General features: G+C 39.5%; 2 protein-coding genes across 2 annotated transcripts; both read right to left on the bottom strand.

Annotated features, from left to right (window-relative positions):
• Positions 1-236: 236 nt before the first annotated feature.
• Positions 237-1,144, bottom strand: LOC131929287 (protein CDV3 homolog). The gene has a single exon (XM_059285374.1). The coding sequence runs from the start codon at positions 1,139-1,141 to the stop codon at positions 512-514; it is 630 nt and encodes a 209-aa protein (XP_059141357.1). The 5' UTR covers positions 1,142-1,144; the 3' UTR covers positions 237-511.
• Positions 1,145-2,806: 1,662 nt separating this feature from the next.
• On the bottom strand, positions 2,807-17,807 carry LOC131929298 (kelch-like protein 35). The gene is made up of 11 exons (XM_059285389.1): positions 17,663-17,807; positions 16,030-16,146; positions 15,260-15,659; positions 14,582-14,879; positions 13,317-13,541; positions 12,870-13,006; positions 11,635-11,802; positions 10,634-10,875; positions 9,379-9,537; positions 5,298-5,596; positions 2,807-3,970 (listed from the first exon to the last, which is right to left on the bottom strand). The coding sequence occupies exons 1-11, from the start codon at positions 17,667-17,669 to the stop codon at positions 3,677-3,679; spliced, it is 2,346 nt and encodes a 781-aa protein (XP_059141372.1). The 5' UTR covers positions 17,670-17,807; the 3' UTR covers positions 2,807-3,676.
• Positions 17,808-18,172: the final 365 nt, after the last annotated feature.

Here is an 18,172-nt window from a genome sequence, read left to right on the forward strand (position 1 = left end):
TTTAAAGTCCGCCAAAAAAATAGCTTTAAATATTGCAGCTTATTGATACCATTAAAATTTGATGACTTCTAAGTTAGGAGGCTTGGTAACCTTGTTTTTTCGCCACCAGTATTGAGAAGAGCAGGATTGGGAGTGGTATGGGGGAGGGGTTGGGGGAGGGAGGAAATGTGATCTGGCCTGTTCATCTGAATGAAATCTGAAGTAAACTTAAAGGATTATTTTTTTTTTTTTTTTAACCATTAATTTTTTATTTAATTACAAAAATAAATCAGTACAGTCGACTAAATTCTTCCCTCTAAAAGTATGATTAGTTGTTTATGTTTATACTGTCTTTTTTTTTTTTTAAATTCAAATTTAAGTGAGCATCATGAGCTTTCTTGTTAGAAAATTTTTTTTATTAAAAGAAAGAAAAATTTGAACAGAAATAATAGTCCACAATGTAATAAGCTATGTTATAATTAATTTACGCTGGTTTAACACAGTAGTACACTTTTATTATATTGTACAATAATCAATCTTGCAATGCTGAAAATTTGTTTTCCAATGTCAGGTTTACACTTTTTCTCTGATGAGGGTTCTCAATGAGGTCTGAAGAGGCTGTATTACTGTACTGAAGGCTTTTTCCAGTAGTAGATGCACCACCCAAGGTAGGAAAATCTTCTTCACTATTGACATTTGGTGCCTCTTTTTTCTTACGAGATGAAGGGAAATTAGGTGTATTTACTGAAGAATGAGCTGTGTGTCTTTGTGCAGGAGGAACATATTTTGCAGGAGCTTTAGGCGTTGTTTCTTCCCTATCTGGCTCATGATGGTGGATTTGTACTTGGACTGGTGCTGTTGTTGAAAGTGTGTTTGATTTATTCCATGGCCCAGATGCCCCATCTCGTCTGTCCTTGTTATCTCTATCATCATCATCACCATTGTCGATAGAATCTGCTGCTTCCCTATCATCCTGTTCTTTAGTTATCTGCAAATTTTGAATGCGGAGACCTGAGTAGTCTTTTTCTTTTTCTTCCTCAAAATCTTTCCATTCCTCATCCTCCTGTTGATTTGTCAAAATATTTAATGTTCCACTAGTTGAGTGCAGCTTGTCCTTGTCTTTCGTTTTTTTATCTTTAGTCTTTGTACTTGTAGATTTCATTGATGTATTTAAAGGATTATCAAAAATGTATCAAGGCAATAAGCTTTATAAATTAAAACTTGATAAAAAGATTTTTTATTATAATTTATTTAATATAGAGAAATTTAAGGTGAATATAACAGAAAACAAATGATCCAACGAAATGTGATTTTTGATTCTTGTAACTTCCAACACAAACTGCAGACTTTGAAAATTAAAAAGCCTAGTTTATTTTTAAAATAAAGTTATAAACGTTTATTCACAAAAAATGCTATCTCTATCACGCCGCTAAAAGTTTAAACAGATTTTAAGAATAAAGTTATCGCCCTTGATAAACTGAAATTTAAATAAAAATCAGAATACAACTTACTCCCGACCAGTGTTTCTTTCAGGTATCCCTACAGTGGGGTGAGAGGGGGGAGTCGCCGCCCCCCTCCCCACCCACATCCTGAAGCTCGTCTACCGCCCCCCCCCCCTCCCGAAATCCTTTCAAGTATAACAAAACACTTTAATCTGATAAGTTTTTACTAAATCCCACATGCTGATACTATATATGTTCTCCTTGTGTCAGTACTTACATAACAGCTGTAAGAATTCACGGTCCTTATGTAGAAACTAACTGTTCTTGCATTGTAAGGCTATTGTTTTCGTCTCTGCTCTCACAAAGTACATTTGCATAACGGCAAAATTTGCCGTTATGACGGCAAAAATACGCCGTTGTGCAAATGTACTTAGTTTGTTAATATCATGAACGTCTTGAAACATAAGAAAAATTTAAATATCGGAGAAAATTACATAATCAATGCAAAAAAATAGCGTTCATTTGAATGAATATAAAAATCAAGATAATTTAAAGAAAATCAATAGAAAAAATAATATGAAATAGCTCGTATTTTGAACGAAGGTCTTTGTTTAAAAAACCTACAAGATAAAAGAAACGTAATTATTTTTAAATAATAGATCGAAAATTGTGTGGCAATTCGACGAAACATTTTTACTGGGACGACCCAGGAGGAATTTAAATAATGAGAGGTTTTTTCTTTGTTAGATAAGTACATAAAGGTAACATTTTGTTTTCTGCATATTTCTGAGTTTCTATAAACATTGGTCTTCAGTCGCTTATTATTAATTTTTTTTTAAAAAAGAAAGTGTACGTGTCTGAATATTTTAATAACCAAATCGTTGCTAGGACGACCAGACATATTGTAAAAATCGTTTCTAACTTTTGCAACGAAGTTTAGTGGGAAAAGGGTGTGGGTGGGCGGGGGTCGATTTGAAATGAGTTCAAAAGTTTTACTGTTTTTGTACAAAGAAGAGCTATATGTCTGTGTACACATTGTCATTTATGACGTCCACAAAAATTTGGAACTTTAGACCCCCCCCCCCCTCCCTTCATAAATGGATGACCCCTTATACATAGTAGAAGAAATTAAAAAAAAAAACCTTTAGAATACGGTTTAAACGCAAATTTTAAAAAATACTTTAAAAAGTTTTAAAAAAATCCTCAAAATAAAAATACGTTTAAAAGTAAATTAAACTCGAAATAAAAATAAATTAGAGAGTAAATAAAACTCAAAATTAAATTAAATTTAAAAGTAATTCAAACTCAAAATAAGAACAACCCAACCTACAACTAGTTTTATTCAAGCCAAAAGGCATGAACACAAATAACTCCAAACGAGGTTGAACGTGTCTCAAACTTTATTTAACCAGTTCAGGAGACCAGATTACAAATGCTAAAATTCCACAAATATGAGTTACAAATATGGCTTACAAACAGGCAAAAAAATACTTGCATTACATATCAAATTGAAACAACGTATAAAAACTTTTAAAAATCTTTTCTATCAAGGCGTAATAAAAGATAACTCAGAAAATTTAGAAAAAAAACTAGGACAGGAACGTGTGCAACAAGGTCAAGGATGCGTAAGGATTTCTCTCACAAGAAGATGACAGGAACAGGAACTAGACCACGTGGTCATTTTTTTTTACACAGTCGACAATATTTTTGGTAACTTTTAAATAAATTATTACAGATTTTAAGAAACAAATAAAAGGAATTGAATAAAACAATAAAAAAAACAATTTCAGTAGCTTCCCTTGAGCTATGTATAAAAGCTGGGTTGTCTTCCCGAATAAGTTTGCCTTAATGCGGGTAATTAACTCTACATCTGGTGGATCATTTTACCCTAAAAGTTTAATATTACGGCGAATCAATATTTTTTTTCCATTAATGCGTGTGTCGAGTATTCGCGCTAATGTTCTATATGTGTTTCTTGTACTTTTCATCAATATCGCGTTCAGCTTATATTTAGCTAAATGAGTATATATATATATATATATATATATATATATATATATATATATATATATATATATATATATATATAATTTTATGTTGTTACTGAGTTATAAACTAATTGTATAATATGTATATTATCTTAGTGATCTTAAATTTACTAATTTACTTAAAGACTAGGAAGTAATGAGAGCTATTTTAAAATGCCTAAAATTGTCAGTTCAACGACAGATTGACACTAAGCGCAAAATTTGCACTTAAGACTCTCCCAACAGCTTCAAGATGTTGGCGTTGAGCTTGGCGGCTAGGCACGTGTTGACGATCTCACCCGGTAGCATGGGTGAGTAGTCCCTGACCTCCATCTTGGTTGCGATGTCCAAGCACACGGATCTGATTGGCTCGCGGACGGAGTGACCCAGCTGGTGTCCACCAATCACAACCAGGCACCCGCCCATGTGGGCCAACCCGAAGCGGACTCTGGGGTTCTCGCTGAGGTTGTTCAGGGTTGTCAGGTGGTTGAGTTCACGTTTCTCTGGGTCAAAGCGATAGACCTGCAAGACAGAGGCGATATGTATGAAAGATAGAAGCAAGACAGAAGAGATATACGTAAAAGACAGAAAAATATACCAAAAAGATAGAAACAGTATGTATGAAAAATAAAAGCGGTTTGCCTGAAAGACAGAAGTTATGTACGTAAAAGAAAAGAAAATAAACCAGAAAGATAGAGGCGATATAAGTCCACGCGAAAGGGGTCATCCATAAATGACGTCACGCTTTTTTGACGATTTTTCCCTCCACCGCCCCTCCCCTCCGTCACACGTCGTCACAAAAAGCCAGACCCACCCCCCTAAAATGACGTCACGCCTCAACCTACAACCCCCCTCAAAATTGCAGTTGAATTTTTTTTAAAACATCGATATTTTTCCAAAATCTTGTCTAAACTATTACAATTTATTAAAACAGTTATCTAAAACGCGAAATAACGTCTAAAATTCGTTTTCTAACATTGCTTTTTTATAATGCAAAAATTTGACGTCGCAACATCTGAACCCCCACCCCCCCCCCCCTCTCCCTCATCACACATCGTCACAAAATTACGGACCCCCCCCCCCCCTCCCCCATTTATGGATGACCCCAAAGACAGAATTAAAATTATTCTTAAAAAAGCATTACATCTCAAATATATACTCCACTCAAACTCAACTTAGAACGATCGTTATTGCTATTTGAATAGTTTTCTTCATTTTATTTTAAAAGTATTTCAAGGAATAATAGATATGCCAGTTTTTCTTGTAGGAAGTGCACCATACGAAGAAAATTCAATCAATAAAACATTAAGCAAACTGTAGTAGAAGTACAAAGCTTAAACCAACATCGTAGATTTTTAAAATAAGTCTCATGAAAGAAACAATATAAACAAGCTCACGGCATTTCAAAGAGAATTACTTATTTAAATCACATGGTTTAAAAGTAAAAGTAAACTTCCCTTTCGAACCCGAAGAATATTTAACCTGTTTCTGTTATTTTGGCACATGAGTGGGGATAATGTGTGTCAGCACTATGCCCAGCCACCTTTACCTTCCCCAGAGGCGTAGCGAGGGGGGTACATATGTCCCCGGGCGCCGACCCGAGGGGGCGCCAAAATGGGTTTAAAAATAATTAAAGCTCATTTTAGTTGCAGTTTTGCATTATAAATATAGAAAATGTATAACGTAAGTCAGGTACCCATCTCACATTGTTTATTACAATCAAAATTTCTACTCAGACACTTAATAGCTAAAAAAACGTGAGTTTTTGTTATTTAAAAAATAAATATTTTAAAATTATCTTTTATTTAGATTTTTATCGAATAAAAAGAAGGTACGAAGTGTTGTTTACCTCCCCGTGTCCACAGACAATGTAAACCATGCCGTCCAAACCGGAAGTTATGGCTCTGGCACTCAGCAAGCTTGGCGGCATGTTCGGAATGTCCACTTTAAAGGCCGAATACAGACCAGATCGTAGGGCCACAAAACACTGGATAATCCGAAGTGGTTGCCCAGAGTGATCCACCCCTCCCACGAGGTAGATGGCGCCACCACTGATGACGGCCGCCATGTTGTAAGCCGGGACGGACAAATGCCCGACCTTGACCCACACGTCCTTGTCGATGATGTAGGCGTCCACACACTCCAGCACTGTCGACAAAAAGAGAAAAACAGTTGCAGCTAAAACAGCGTTGATGATACCTCAGAAATAAATAAAAAACTATGCCAGGGTTTCTTTTAGACATTTTTCTCCGGGGAGAATGGGGGTGGGGCTCTTACAACTGCCGGCTCGGACATTGGCTAAAGCATATATTTTATGTATTTTAAAATTTTGTTCTGGGGGATAGGGGAGGGTTGGGCAATGGACGTGCTCATAATAGGGGCAATATTGCCCTAAATAGAATCATTATATGAAAACACATTAGCAAAACGGATAAACTACTTTCGTTATCAGTTTTATTTAACTGTATCTACATAATTTATTTTGCCTTGATCGCCCATATAGTAGATGTAGCATTTACCTGACCACCCATACAGTAGATGTAGCCTTTACCTGACCACCCTGACCGTAGATGTAGCCTTTACCTGACCACCCATACAGAAGATGTAGCCTTTACCTGACCACCCATACAGAAGATGTAGCCTTTACCTGACCACCCATACAGTAGATGTAGCCTTTACCTGACCACCCTAACCGTAGATGTAGCCTTTACCTTACCACTATGAAAGTAAATGTAGCCTTTACCTGACCACCATGAAAGTGAATGTAGTCTTTACCTGACCACCCATACAGAAGATGTAGCCTTTACCTGACCACCCATACTGCAGATGTAGCCTTACCTGACCACCATGAAAGTGAATGTAGCCTTTACCTGACCACCCATACTGCAGATGTAGCCTTTACCTGACCACCATGAAAGTGAATGTAGCCTTTACCTGACCACCCATACTGCAGATGTAGCCTTTACCTGACCACCATGAAAGTGAATGTAGCCTTTACCTGACCACCCATACTGCAGATGTAACCTTTACCTGACCACCCATACTGCAGATGTAGCCTTTACCTGACCACCCTGACCGTAGATGTAGCCTTTACCTGACCACCCATACAGAAGATGTAGCCTTTACCTGACCACCCATACAGTAGATGTAGCCTTTACCTGACCACCCATACTGCAGATGTAGCCTTTACCTGACCACCCATACTGCAGATGTAGCCTTTACCTGACCACCATGAAAGTAAATGTAGCCTTTACCTGACCACCATGAAAGTAAATGTAGCCTTTACCTGACCACCCATACAGTAAATGTAGCCTTTACCTGACCATCATGAAAGTAAATGTAGCCTTCACCTGACCACCATACAGTAGATGTAACCTTTACCTGACCACCCATACAGTAAATGTAGCCTTTACCTGACCATCATGAAAGTAAATGTAGCCTTTACCTGACCACCATACAGTAGATGTAACCTTTACCTGACCACCATACTGCAGATGTAGCCTTTACCTGACCACCCTGACCGTAGATCTAGCCTTTACCTGACCACCATACAGTAGATGTAACCTTTACCTGACCACCATACAGTAGATGTAACCTTTACCTGACCACCATACTGCAGATGTAGCCTTTACCTGACCACCATACAGTAGATCTAGCCTTTACCTGACCACCATACAGTAGATGTAGCCTTTACGTGACCACCATACAGTAGATGTAGCCTTTACCTGACCACCATACAGTAGATGTAGCCTTTACGTGACCACCATACAGTAGATGTAACCTTTACCTGACCACCCATACTGCAGATGTAGCCTTTACCTGACCACCATACTGCAGATGTAGCCTTTACCTGACCACCATGAAAGTGAATGTAGCCTTTACCTGACCACCCATACTGCAGATGTAGCCTTTACCTGACCACCATGAAAGTGAATGTAGCCTTTACCTGACCACCCATACTGCAGATGTAGCCTTTACCTGACCACCATGAAAGTGAATGTAGCCTTTACCTGACCACCCATACTGCAGATGTAACCTTTACCTGACCACCCATACTGCAGATGTAGCCTTTACCTGACCACCCTGACCGTAGATGTAGCCTTTACCTGACCACCCATACAGAAGATGTAGCCTTTACCTGACCACCCATACAGTAGATGTAGCCTTTACCTGACCACCCATACTGCAGATGTAGCCTTTACCTGACCACCCATACTGCAGATGTAGCCTTTACCTGACCACCATGAAAGTAAATGTAGCCTTTACCTGACCACCATGAAAGTAAATGTAGCCTTTACCTGACCACCCATACAGTAAATGTAGCCTTTACCTGACCATCATGAAAGTAAATGTAGCCTTCACCTGACCACCATACAGTAGATGTAACCTTTACCTGACCACCCATACAGTAAATGTAGCCTTTACCTGACCATCATGAAAGTAAATGTAGCCTTTACCTGACCACCATACAGTAGATGTAACCTTTACCTGACCACCATACTGCAGATGTAGCCTTTACCTGACCACCCTGACCGTAGATCTAGCCTTTACCTGACCACCATACAGTAGATGTAACCTTTACCTGACCACCATACAGTAGATGTAACCTTTACCTGACCACCATACTGCAGATGTAGCCTTTACCTGACCACCATACAGTAGATCTAGCCTTTACCTGACCACCATACAGTAGATGTAGCCTTTACGTGACCACCATACAGTAGATGTAACCTTTACCTGACCACCCATACTGCAGATGTAGCCTTTACCTGACCACCATACTGCAGATGTAGCCTTTACCTGACCACCATACAGTAGATCTAGCCTTTACCTGACCACCATACAGTAGATGTAGCCTTTACCTGACCATCATGAAAGTAAATGTAGCCTTCACCTGACCACCCTGACCGTAGATCTAGCCTTTACCTGACCACCATACTGCAGATGTAGCCTTTACCTGACCACCCTGACCGTAGATCTAGCCTTTACCTGACCACCATACAGTAGATGTAACCTTTACCTGACCACCATACAGTAGATGTAACCTTTACCTGACCACCATACTGCAGATGTAGCCTTTACCTGACCACCATACAGTAGATGTAACCTTTACCTGACCACCCATACTGCAGATGTAGCCTTTACCTGACCACCATACTGCAGATGTAGCCTTTACCTGACCACCCTGACCGTAGATCTAGCCTTTACCTGACCACCATACAGTAGATGTAACCTTTACCTGACCACCATACAGTAGATGTAACCTTTACCTGACCACCATACTGCAGATGTAGCCTTTACCTGACCACCCTGACCGTAGCTCTAGCCTTTACCTGACCACCATACAGTAGATGTAACCTTTACCTGACCACCATACAGTAGATGTAACCTTTACCTGACCACCATACAGTAAATGTAGCCTTTACCTGACCACCATACAGTAGATGTAGCCTTTACCTGACCACCATACAGTAGATGTAGCCTTTACCTGACCACCATACTGCAGATGTAGCCTTTACCTGACCACCCTGACCGTAGCTCTAGCCTTTACCTGACCACCATACAGTAGATGTAGCCTTTACGTGACCACCATACAGTAGATGTAGCCTTTACCTGACCACCATACAGTAGATGTAGCCTTTACCTGACCACCATACAGTAGATGTAGCCTTTACCTGACCACCATACAGTAGATGTAGCCTTTACCTGACCACCATGAAAGTGAATGTAGCCTTTACCTGACCACCAAGAAAGTAAATGTAGCCTTTACCTGACCACCATGAAAGTAAATGTAATCTTTACCTGACCACCAAGAAAGTAAATGTAGCCTTTACCTGACCACCATGAAAGTAAATGTAGCCTTTACCTGACCACCATGAAAGTAAATGTAACCTTTACCTGACCACCATGAAAGTAAATGTAGTCTTTACCTGAGTACCCCCTCTTGTCTTGTCCCCCCAGACAGTAGATACACCCTTTAGCTGCCACCATGCTATGGAACTTGCGACCTCTTGGCATTTTAGCATGAATTTTCACCTCGCCAGTGCTGCTGTCCACACTCCAAGTTAGGTCAGTGTTGAACTCTCCCCCTGTTGAACAATCAATAACTTACACTCAATCATATGAAATATAGATAAAACAGAGAATGTGATAGATTTAAAAAAAAAACATCAACATTCCGGAAGTACAATTACCCAATGTTGAATCTGAAAGCTTAACCTATTGAAATTCGAGTAAGCTGAATAACCACAACGCACGCTTTTATTTTAAGTGAGAATTCGTTTGTGATTTCTTTCTTAATTACTTTAAGGCCTTTTCATTCAATGCAGAGGCGTAGCGAGGGGGGGGGGGGCGGGGGACATATGTCCCCGGGCGCCGGCCTTAGGGGGCGCCAAAATGGGTTGGAAAAATAAATTGAAAGCTTGAGGGGGGGTGCAAATCGAAAATTTGAGGGGGGGGGGGTGCAAATCGAAAATTTGAGGGGGGGGTGCAAATCGAAATCTTGAGGGGGGGGGGTGCTAATCGAAAGTTTGTCCCCGGGCGCCGGGAAGGGTCGCTACGCTTCTGATTCAATGCATGTATGTGGTGGGAGCTGGTGCGGGTAGATGGACTCCAAAAGGACAGCCATCTGACGTTAATTTACGGCTATTGCCGACGGCATTACAAAATTCTGCTTACGCCGCTGACTTCCCTTCCTTGTAAAAATGGTACATTATCCAAAAAACAGATATCTATATCTATATATATAATTCTATTCTGGGAGACGCTAGAAAACAAGCTGTAAACGCGCTCCCTACCACCCCCACCCCTACATGGTCTGGTGAGCTGTGGTTCACTCTAAATGTTTACAAACAGATCCGGGTTTAGTGACGACTATTAGGGGCAGTTTGAAACGATTTTAAACGTAGGGGGGGGGGGGTAACTAAGTGGAGTTTACTTTAACGGAGGGGGGAGGAGGGGGGGGGGGGTTATCGTCCTTAACGAGCTACTTATATTGTTTTAAAGAAATATTTTCAGTGGCAGCGTTGGTAGTGTCGAATTAACAAATTATGAATAACTGAAAAGTAGAAAAAAACAACAACTAAATAGCGGCGTATGATATGCCGCGGGTCGGCTCGTATTTCAATAAAACAAAAGTTATTTAGTGAATAGTTCAAACGGATCATTACCATAGGTGTGACCTACCAGTGAAATAGATTCTATCTGCATAAGTGCACACAGAGGAGGTGCTGTCAAAGGCAAAACCGTTGGGCATGCTGAGCTCGCCAAAGCTGGTCACCTTGTGGTGGATGCCGTCGATGATGGAGTAGAAGTGCAGGCCCTTGTCGCGGTCAGCCGTCCACATGATGAAGTCACGTGATGGGAACAGGCAGCGCGAGATGCAGTTGTGACGAGGCCATGCCAGACGGTCGGTGTAGTCGATGGTTCTGTCGTGAGAGAATCAGCAGCTCATTCATGTCAGTGCATTTTTTATATTTTAATGACATTTTTTTCGGCGATACGTTGTCAGTGACGGTGTGGTCTAGTATAGATAACTAAAAACGCCATTTGAAAAACCCTATTTGAAACTGTTAAGAATGAAGTGCCCGGGTTCACATCAGCACAATTGGGTACCCAACATATGTCGGTTGAGTCACATAAACCTTTTTATTCCATGACAAGAATCAAACAGAAACATAAACTTTAGAGAAAAATTAAGAACAGATTAACTTATATAAAATATAAAATTGCAAATATGTAAAAAGGTTTGTTAGCTTAGATAGGCCTACGTTTTTCCACAAATTCCTTTTTATTATGTCTCGAGTTCGGATCCCGTGCTTGAGTCTGTATGACGTCACTGAGTCCACTCATTTCTGATGGACTCTCATAAGGGAAAAAAGGCGGCTGGGCGTAGTGCTGACCACATTTACCCCCCTCGTGTGCCGAGATAACTTAACAGATTGACTCTATTTCATCTGCCACATGGGTGTTGGGCACGAACGGAAAAAGAAGATGATAGTAATAGGCGTGGGAAGTGTGTGTGTTGGGGGGGGGGGGGGAGCCACTTCCACTAGCAATTGCCTCTATCTTCTACCTATATTGAACTTAGCTATAGTTGGAAATTGAAGTAAAAACGACGTGTTTCTTTACTAAAAAAATTAGCCCTAATGTAAACATTAGTTTTATGTAAACATGCCTGCACTTACTCATAGGCTCTCGATTCATCCACCAGCGCCATTGCTAGAGAGTTCTCACGGAGCATGGGGATTTCCCGCAATTTGTCCAGTTCTCTAGAGGTCATAAGCGGGAACCGGATGTGCTGCAACATGAGCGTCAAGTCTGCGCATCTTTCCTCGGGACGGAACTTGACCCATCTAATCGTACAACAGTAGATAGTTTGTAGTTAGAAGATAATGAAAGCTTTGTATTATAGGACAGCTATATTGAACGAGATCTTGGGGAAATATAAACTGTAATGTAGAGGCCAACTATAGAAAATAGTCGAAGAAATGATGTGTAAAAACCTTGTAAAGTAAAATAAATTATATAGTATCACAGAAAGACAAGCAAGTACATTATTTTAAAATGTATAACCAGGCGGTGTTTACCACTAGCAAACGACATAATTATGTGTTAAAATAATGTAAACCTGTAAAAATAAAAATGTCGCTAAGCCCCTCAAGTATTTAAAGCTGTGTTATATCCATTTTGTTGATAAAAATGAAAACTAAGCTTTGAGGAGAAATGAATAGAGTTTTTTTTAAGGCTTGTTTTGTGCTTACACTGTAAAATGAATCGTACAGCAATCGCTCAAGTTTGTTTGATTACACGAAATTTCTCGAAATGAAATCGATTACATTAGCTAAATAAGCAATGGCTAATTGCACATTATGCCGATTTGAAGGGAAAAAAGTTTGTTTTAAGTAAATATGTTAGCAATCGAAATTCTCAACCTAGACTTGACACCATCTGAAATGTGTCACTGTCAGCACGATATAACCGTAAGGAATATATCAGTGAGAGCATTGTAAGAACACCAGATTGTTTAAACTGACATTGCAGTATTGTCAAGTTTTTGGAACTATCAGTATTAGCGAACTCTGTGCATGATGGCACATCGAAAAGCAGTAGACAAACAACCAGCCTTAAACTTGCAACATGACAATACCATGACGCTGATTGGATTCTTTGTGTGAAATGTCGTTTAGGTTAGCGATCGTTTGGACTATAATAATAGGTTTGTCAAATTTTAATATTATTTTACACGGGAAGAAAACTGCAACACCCACCTAGATGATAACTGTCTACCAAACTCCAAACATTCCAAATTTTAAAAGTAAATTTCTACAATTTGGAAATAACACAAGGGAGATAACGCATTTTAAAAACCTGCACACAAGTTACTTCCCTTACCACAATTTAAGAGATCCCAAGTTCTCACCTGAGTAGGGCCTGTATGACATCCATCTCTTCCTGGGCGTGCAGCATGCTGTCAGCAATCAGTGGAATCATGTGGTGTCGGCTCAGTGCCAGAAACTCGTCTGTCGTGCTCAACTGGGAGAAGTTTTCCCGGATCACCTGAAGGAACAACGCGATAAATTGATTCCAGTTTCTAGTTTTAATTAACTAAGTATGCAAAATAACATTTTAAAATTAACTCCAATCAAAGCTTTTTTTTTTTTTTTTGCAAATACTGCAACATTAATTTAACCGTAGCCTTCTCCTTTGGTTATTTTTAAACAGCACTGATCCTATCTCTGAATCGGGTTTTTTTTTTGTTAAAACGCCAGCAGGACTGTTACATAACGGTATCGCGCGTTTTTCTGTCCCATCTCAGATGCTTAGGATTATGGTTAGAGCGGTGGTTAGCCCATTTAATCATTATTACCTGGTGGCTCCGCCTCATGACCTTTGGCTCAAACAAATTAGCATAGCCTGCGTCACACAGGGTGATGACGTCAAAGACGTTACTGGCCGAGAGGGTGTCTGTGACGAAGCTGGCACAAGTTCTCCTCAGATAGGTCAGCTGGAACGTGTCGGCTGCCAGCAGAAGCTCCAGGGCATTTTCCTTGGTGATGACGTCATCGAACACGCAGTACATGAAGTCTAATACCTAATATGAAAAAAAAATCTTTAGAAAATAAAAATTGTTTGAAAATTTAAAAATATTTTTAAACCAGGTGTTTTATTCTTTTTTTTTAAACCATGTTCGCATGTGTTATCATGATTGGCAACTTAGTGGGTAATTATAAAACTGAATACAAAAACCAACAGAAATAAAGGGCCATTGAAGCTAGGTTTTTGGTAGTTTATTGCCTACAATCCCCTCCTTGATGATATTCTGTGAAGAATCACAATTGTGACCAGTTACCTTATCCTATATCACATGCTGAGTCTTCTTCTTCTTCGTTCTAAATTGTTTTGTTTGAATGGGATTTCCTCCAACACTTAATAAAGTAATACGTAGCAACTTGTTATGCAACTTGTTATGCGTAGTATAGACCGTTGGCTTCGATTTCAGCCTGTTTTACTTTCTGAGTTCGCTTCGTAACCTTTATCCAACCAAGTACAAATAATAAGGCAGCAGTTGTTTAATCTTGGAATTTTCTCAACTAGACGGGTCGAGACTCACCTACCCGGGGGTTCAAACTCGGGACGTTAAGTTTAGCAACCATAAGCTTTATCGACTCGACCACGTCGACCCACAAGATCAAATATTTCTGGCTGGTTGCCTTGAGTGCTTTAACTAGTTATCTATAAAATATCTGAGGCTGGATATCTTAACTGTTGTAACAAATTAACTTATCCAGTATTTTAAGGTGGTTCCTATCTGTGATTAATTTATAATTTACCTTATCAAATATCTCAGGCTCAATGCATTGAGTGCTCTAATAATTTACCTTATCAAATATCACAGGCTGAATGCCTTGAGTGCAGTGTTTCTTCCAGACTTTTTTCTCGGGGGGGGGGGGGGCACTTGATATTTTCGGGGGGCGGCGGTCAACATTTTCCGGTGGGGGGGGGGGGGCGGACACTAGTAAAGGTATATGTTTACTATATAAATTCCATCTCGTTCGGGGGGGGGGGGGGGGGGCTCGGGGCGGTAGAAGAGATGCCTGGAAGAAACTCTGCTTGAGTGCTCTAATAATTTACCTTATCAAATATCTCAGGCTGAATGCCTTTCAACACGACCACGTCCTTGTTTCCAGTCCCGGTAGAACGTTTCCTGGGTTCTGGGGTGCTAGGACTTCCACCGAGAGAGTTGTTGCTGAAGATGGTTGTGACGATGCTGTTCTTTGTGTTGTTGATGCTGTCCCCGTCGTCTCTGAGACTGCCGTCACCCGTGGAGCCGATGTGCTTTGAGTCCCCCTCCTCCAGCTTGGTCTGTGTGTAGTCTTCAATCAACGAGCGCAGAAAGGGCGAGTTGGTGGCCAGAACAAATCGGTGACATCTGGCCAAAAAAATAAAGGTAAATCATGAAATAACACTAACAATGGTTATATATTTAACATTCAAAAAATATATGTAACAGTTAACCATGATAATACAAGGTTTTACAAAAACGCCGGCAGTACGGTATCTTATAGATTTTTTTAGCATTCATAGCTGTTATGGTTAAAGTTAAGTCAGGGCATTGGCCCCAAATAGTTATTATTAAATGTAGCCTTAGGTTTCGGGCTTGGGTTCCGGTTACAATTTGTTGATGTGGCCAATGTAGTAGATCTCTGCAACAATTTGAGAAAGCTCCCAATGTGAGTGACGTCATATCTAAATGAATCCCTCCCCCCCCCCCATATTACCTAAGCAACAAGTACCATCAGATTCGCTTACCTGAACTCAACATCCCTGACTTTGACGGTCAGGTCAGCAAACTGCCCACCTTTCCTCAGCTGCTGGATGCCAGTCAGGACCTGAAACACCTGGTTCTGGCGGGGGTCGATGAAGGCGATCTCTCCCGAACAGGTGGTATCCGGGGTCAAGGTTGACCCGGAAGTAGACGCCGACGCGGGCATTTCCGCTTTCGTTTTCTGAGCGTCGAGTACGGCCATCTTGTCCTGTGGGGTGTGGATGAGATCGTGTTTGGAGTTGTCCATGCTGCTGTTGTTGCAGTTGATGTTGCTGCTGCTGTTGTTGCTGTTTTCATCATTTTCCTGTTTGCCGCCGTCTACTGGTGATGGTGATGGTGAATCTTTTTCCTTCAACTTCCCCAAAATGTAGGACGATCTCGTGTCTAAAAACAATTATACGAAATTTTAAAAATATATTTCTTTAGATTCTTTAAAAATATATATTTGAGTTTGTTATATTTTCGTCTGGTAAAATGTCATGGCTATCATTAGTTTGCTTAGCTAACATATTAATATAGCTAGTAGAAAATTTACAATACAAGATCCCTCAGGGTCTTACGGCTAAGCTAAGAATGAAGGCCTAAGTTTGATAATTATCTATAATTATCTATACTTACTACACAAATGCATCGTATAAGTCTGACTATAGTTGGTTATTTACTGATGATTTAAGTATCCCTATGGGAAATACTGACCATATCAATACACGGCTATGGTTAATCTTATAGTACAATATTTTGTTGTCGTGGTTACCTGGAATAACTTTTTCCCCCAGATCCCTCTGGGTCAGGTTCTCCGGTTTACCAGCAGTTTTAATTGCATTGGCGATTTCATTTTTGGCCTTTGGTACGCCCTCGACTTTGCTTCCCACTAGAAAGTAAACAGATTACAAAGGTTAATTTTGTACAATGAATTGCAATTAGGTTTTCAACCGTATGTTAAGTTCAGAGTTACTAGGAGATTTACTAAAATGAAAAGAAAAGATTCTATTCCTATTTAAAAACGTAGGCCTGGAGATACGGAGTCGTATCGAAGCAGTGGCGTAGGCAAGGGGGGGGGGGGTAGAAAGTTTGAGGGGGGGGGGTGCAAATCGAAAGTTTGGGGGGGTGCAAATCGAAAGTTTGTCCCCGGGTAAAAATTGGAACCCCCCCCCCCTTGAGACGATCCTGGCTACGCCACTGTATCGAAGTTACTTGTGCCGATAAAAGGCCAAAGCAAGGCTTAAGGTTAGGAACATGGTTAGGGCTATACTTAGAGATACGGCTATGACTAGATTTATGTTTAGAATTGAGATACTAAACCTTCTAGCGTTTTAATAAGTGAGGGACAGCTAATGCCACTAGTTAAGATTAGGGTTAGCTTTTGTTGAGATAGTGTTAACAAAAAATACTAACGATTCAATACATTAGAAATTTCCTTTCAATATGGCGGTACTACACGCGGACAAGTTGATGCAGTAACTTATAGAAATCTTGTCTTCCTGCCTTGTATCTGGCATTGGGACACTACTAGGGTTATGTTTAAACCTTAGGGGTTTGCGTTAGGGTTATGACCAGGTGGGAACAGCAATACTATACCACATAAAATTAAAAATCACCTACGTTCTTCTTGAGTTTTAATATACGTTGTTTAGTATAATAGTGTAGGGTTTCCTTTCCTTAGCCAGATAAAAATAAAATTATTATTACATGACACACGCCTGTTTTCTATTAACACAAAGTGTTATATATCCAATGTCTGCGTCTCCTAAAAGACAAACTGATTTACATCTCTGTAAAGCTGATTGTATTCAATAAAATGGCCTGGACTGGGACTCCATTATTAGGCTAACTAAGACTATTGTCGGAGGAATAGATCTATATCTAGATCTAGATCTACTGGCGAATGAGAAGGGGTTAAGACGGAGGGGTGAGTGTAGAAAAATGTTTAGAAATTTCTGTAATAAAACTGCGCGTTAAGCTTTCGAGCGTGCTCTGTTGATCGATCAGTTTTAATTTAATGATTGATTTCTAGATCAAGATCAAGAATAGACACTTAGATTCTAGATCTAGATCTCTATAAAAATCTCTAGTAGGCTTACTAAGTCAAGATCTAGACTTCTAGATTACATTCAACATCTAGAGTCTAGGTGTAGATCTGTCTAGCCACTAGTCTAATCCAGATCTAGATTTTTATCTAGCGTCTAGATCTAGATACATCGATCTAGATTTAGAAGCTAGATCTATAATTGCTCATAGATCTAGGTACTACTAGACCTAGATCTAGATTTCTAGATCTAGCTATTTTAACAAGTTTTTAATCATAAAACGCAGGCATAATCTATCTAGATTTCTAGATCTAGATTCTATAGACTATAGACTGTTTAATGTACATTATTTTTACTGACCGTTCATGTCTCAGCTGTTTCTCTTGGTTCTAGAACTTCTTGTTGCTAGTTCAATAGATCTGTATAAAAATGAACTGTTTCTTGCCGTGTAAAAGCTGGTAAATTTGTATTAGGTCTTCCGGTTATAGTATTAGATCCTAACGTTATTTCCTTTTTACGTAAATAAAAATACAATTCTTTTTGACGTCATTTTAAAACAAGCTCTTAGAGAGTAGTGCGCATTATTCATTGACGTCACTGTTATAATAAATGAAGTTGAGAATTCATTGATTCTTAATATTTCTTCACCTAGTGTTTAAAATGAGTAGCGTTGAATAAAATATAGATCTAAGTTGAAATTTTTATTTTAACAAAAACACAAAATGTGATGTTTCGACCATATTTCTCCATTTAAAATTAAAAGCGCTGAAACGTTTCTTTTTCATTATCAAAGTGTCAATCTTATTTATTTATTTTAAAACTATTTGATTGTAAATATGGATGCATCTATTTTTGGAATCAGTAATGTAA

The sequence above is a fragment of the Physella acuta genome, unplaced genomic scaffold (assembly GCF_028476545.2).
Source record: "Physella acuta isolate Inbredline_101_S28 unplaced genomic scaffold, ASM2847654v3 ptg001607l, whole genome shotgun sequence".
Taxonomy (NCBI): domain Eukaryota; kingdom Metazoa; phylum Mollusca; class Gastropoda; family Physidae; genus Physella; species Physella acuta.

Coding starts and splice junctions, on each gene's coding strand:
- LOC131929287 (XM_059285374.1), bottom strand. CDS start 1,141: ATGAAATCTACAAGTACAAAGACTAAAGATAAAAAAACGAAAGACAAG.
- LOC131929298 (XM_059285389.1), bottom strand. Junction 14,880..15,259: donor GTCAGGGATGTTGAGTTCAG/GTAAGCGAATCT, acceptor TTTTTTGGCCAG/ATGTCACCGATTTGTTCTGG. Junction 10,876..11,634: donor GATGAATCGAGAGCCTATGA/GTAAGTGCAGGC, acceptor CTCTCACGACAG/AACCATCGACTACACCGACC.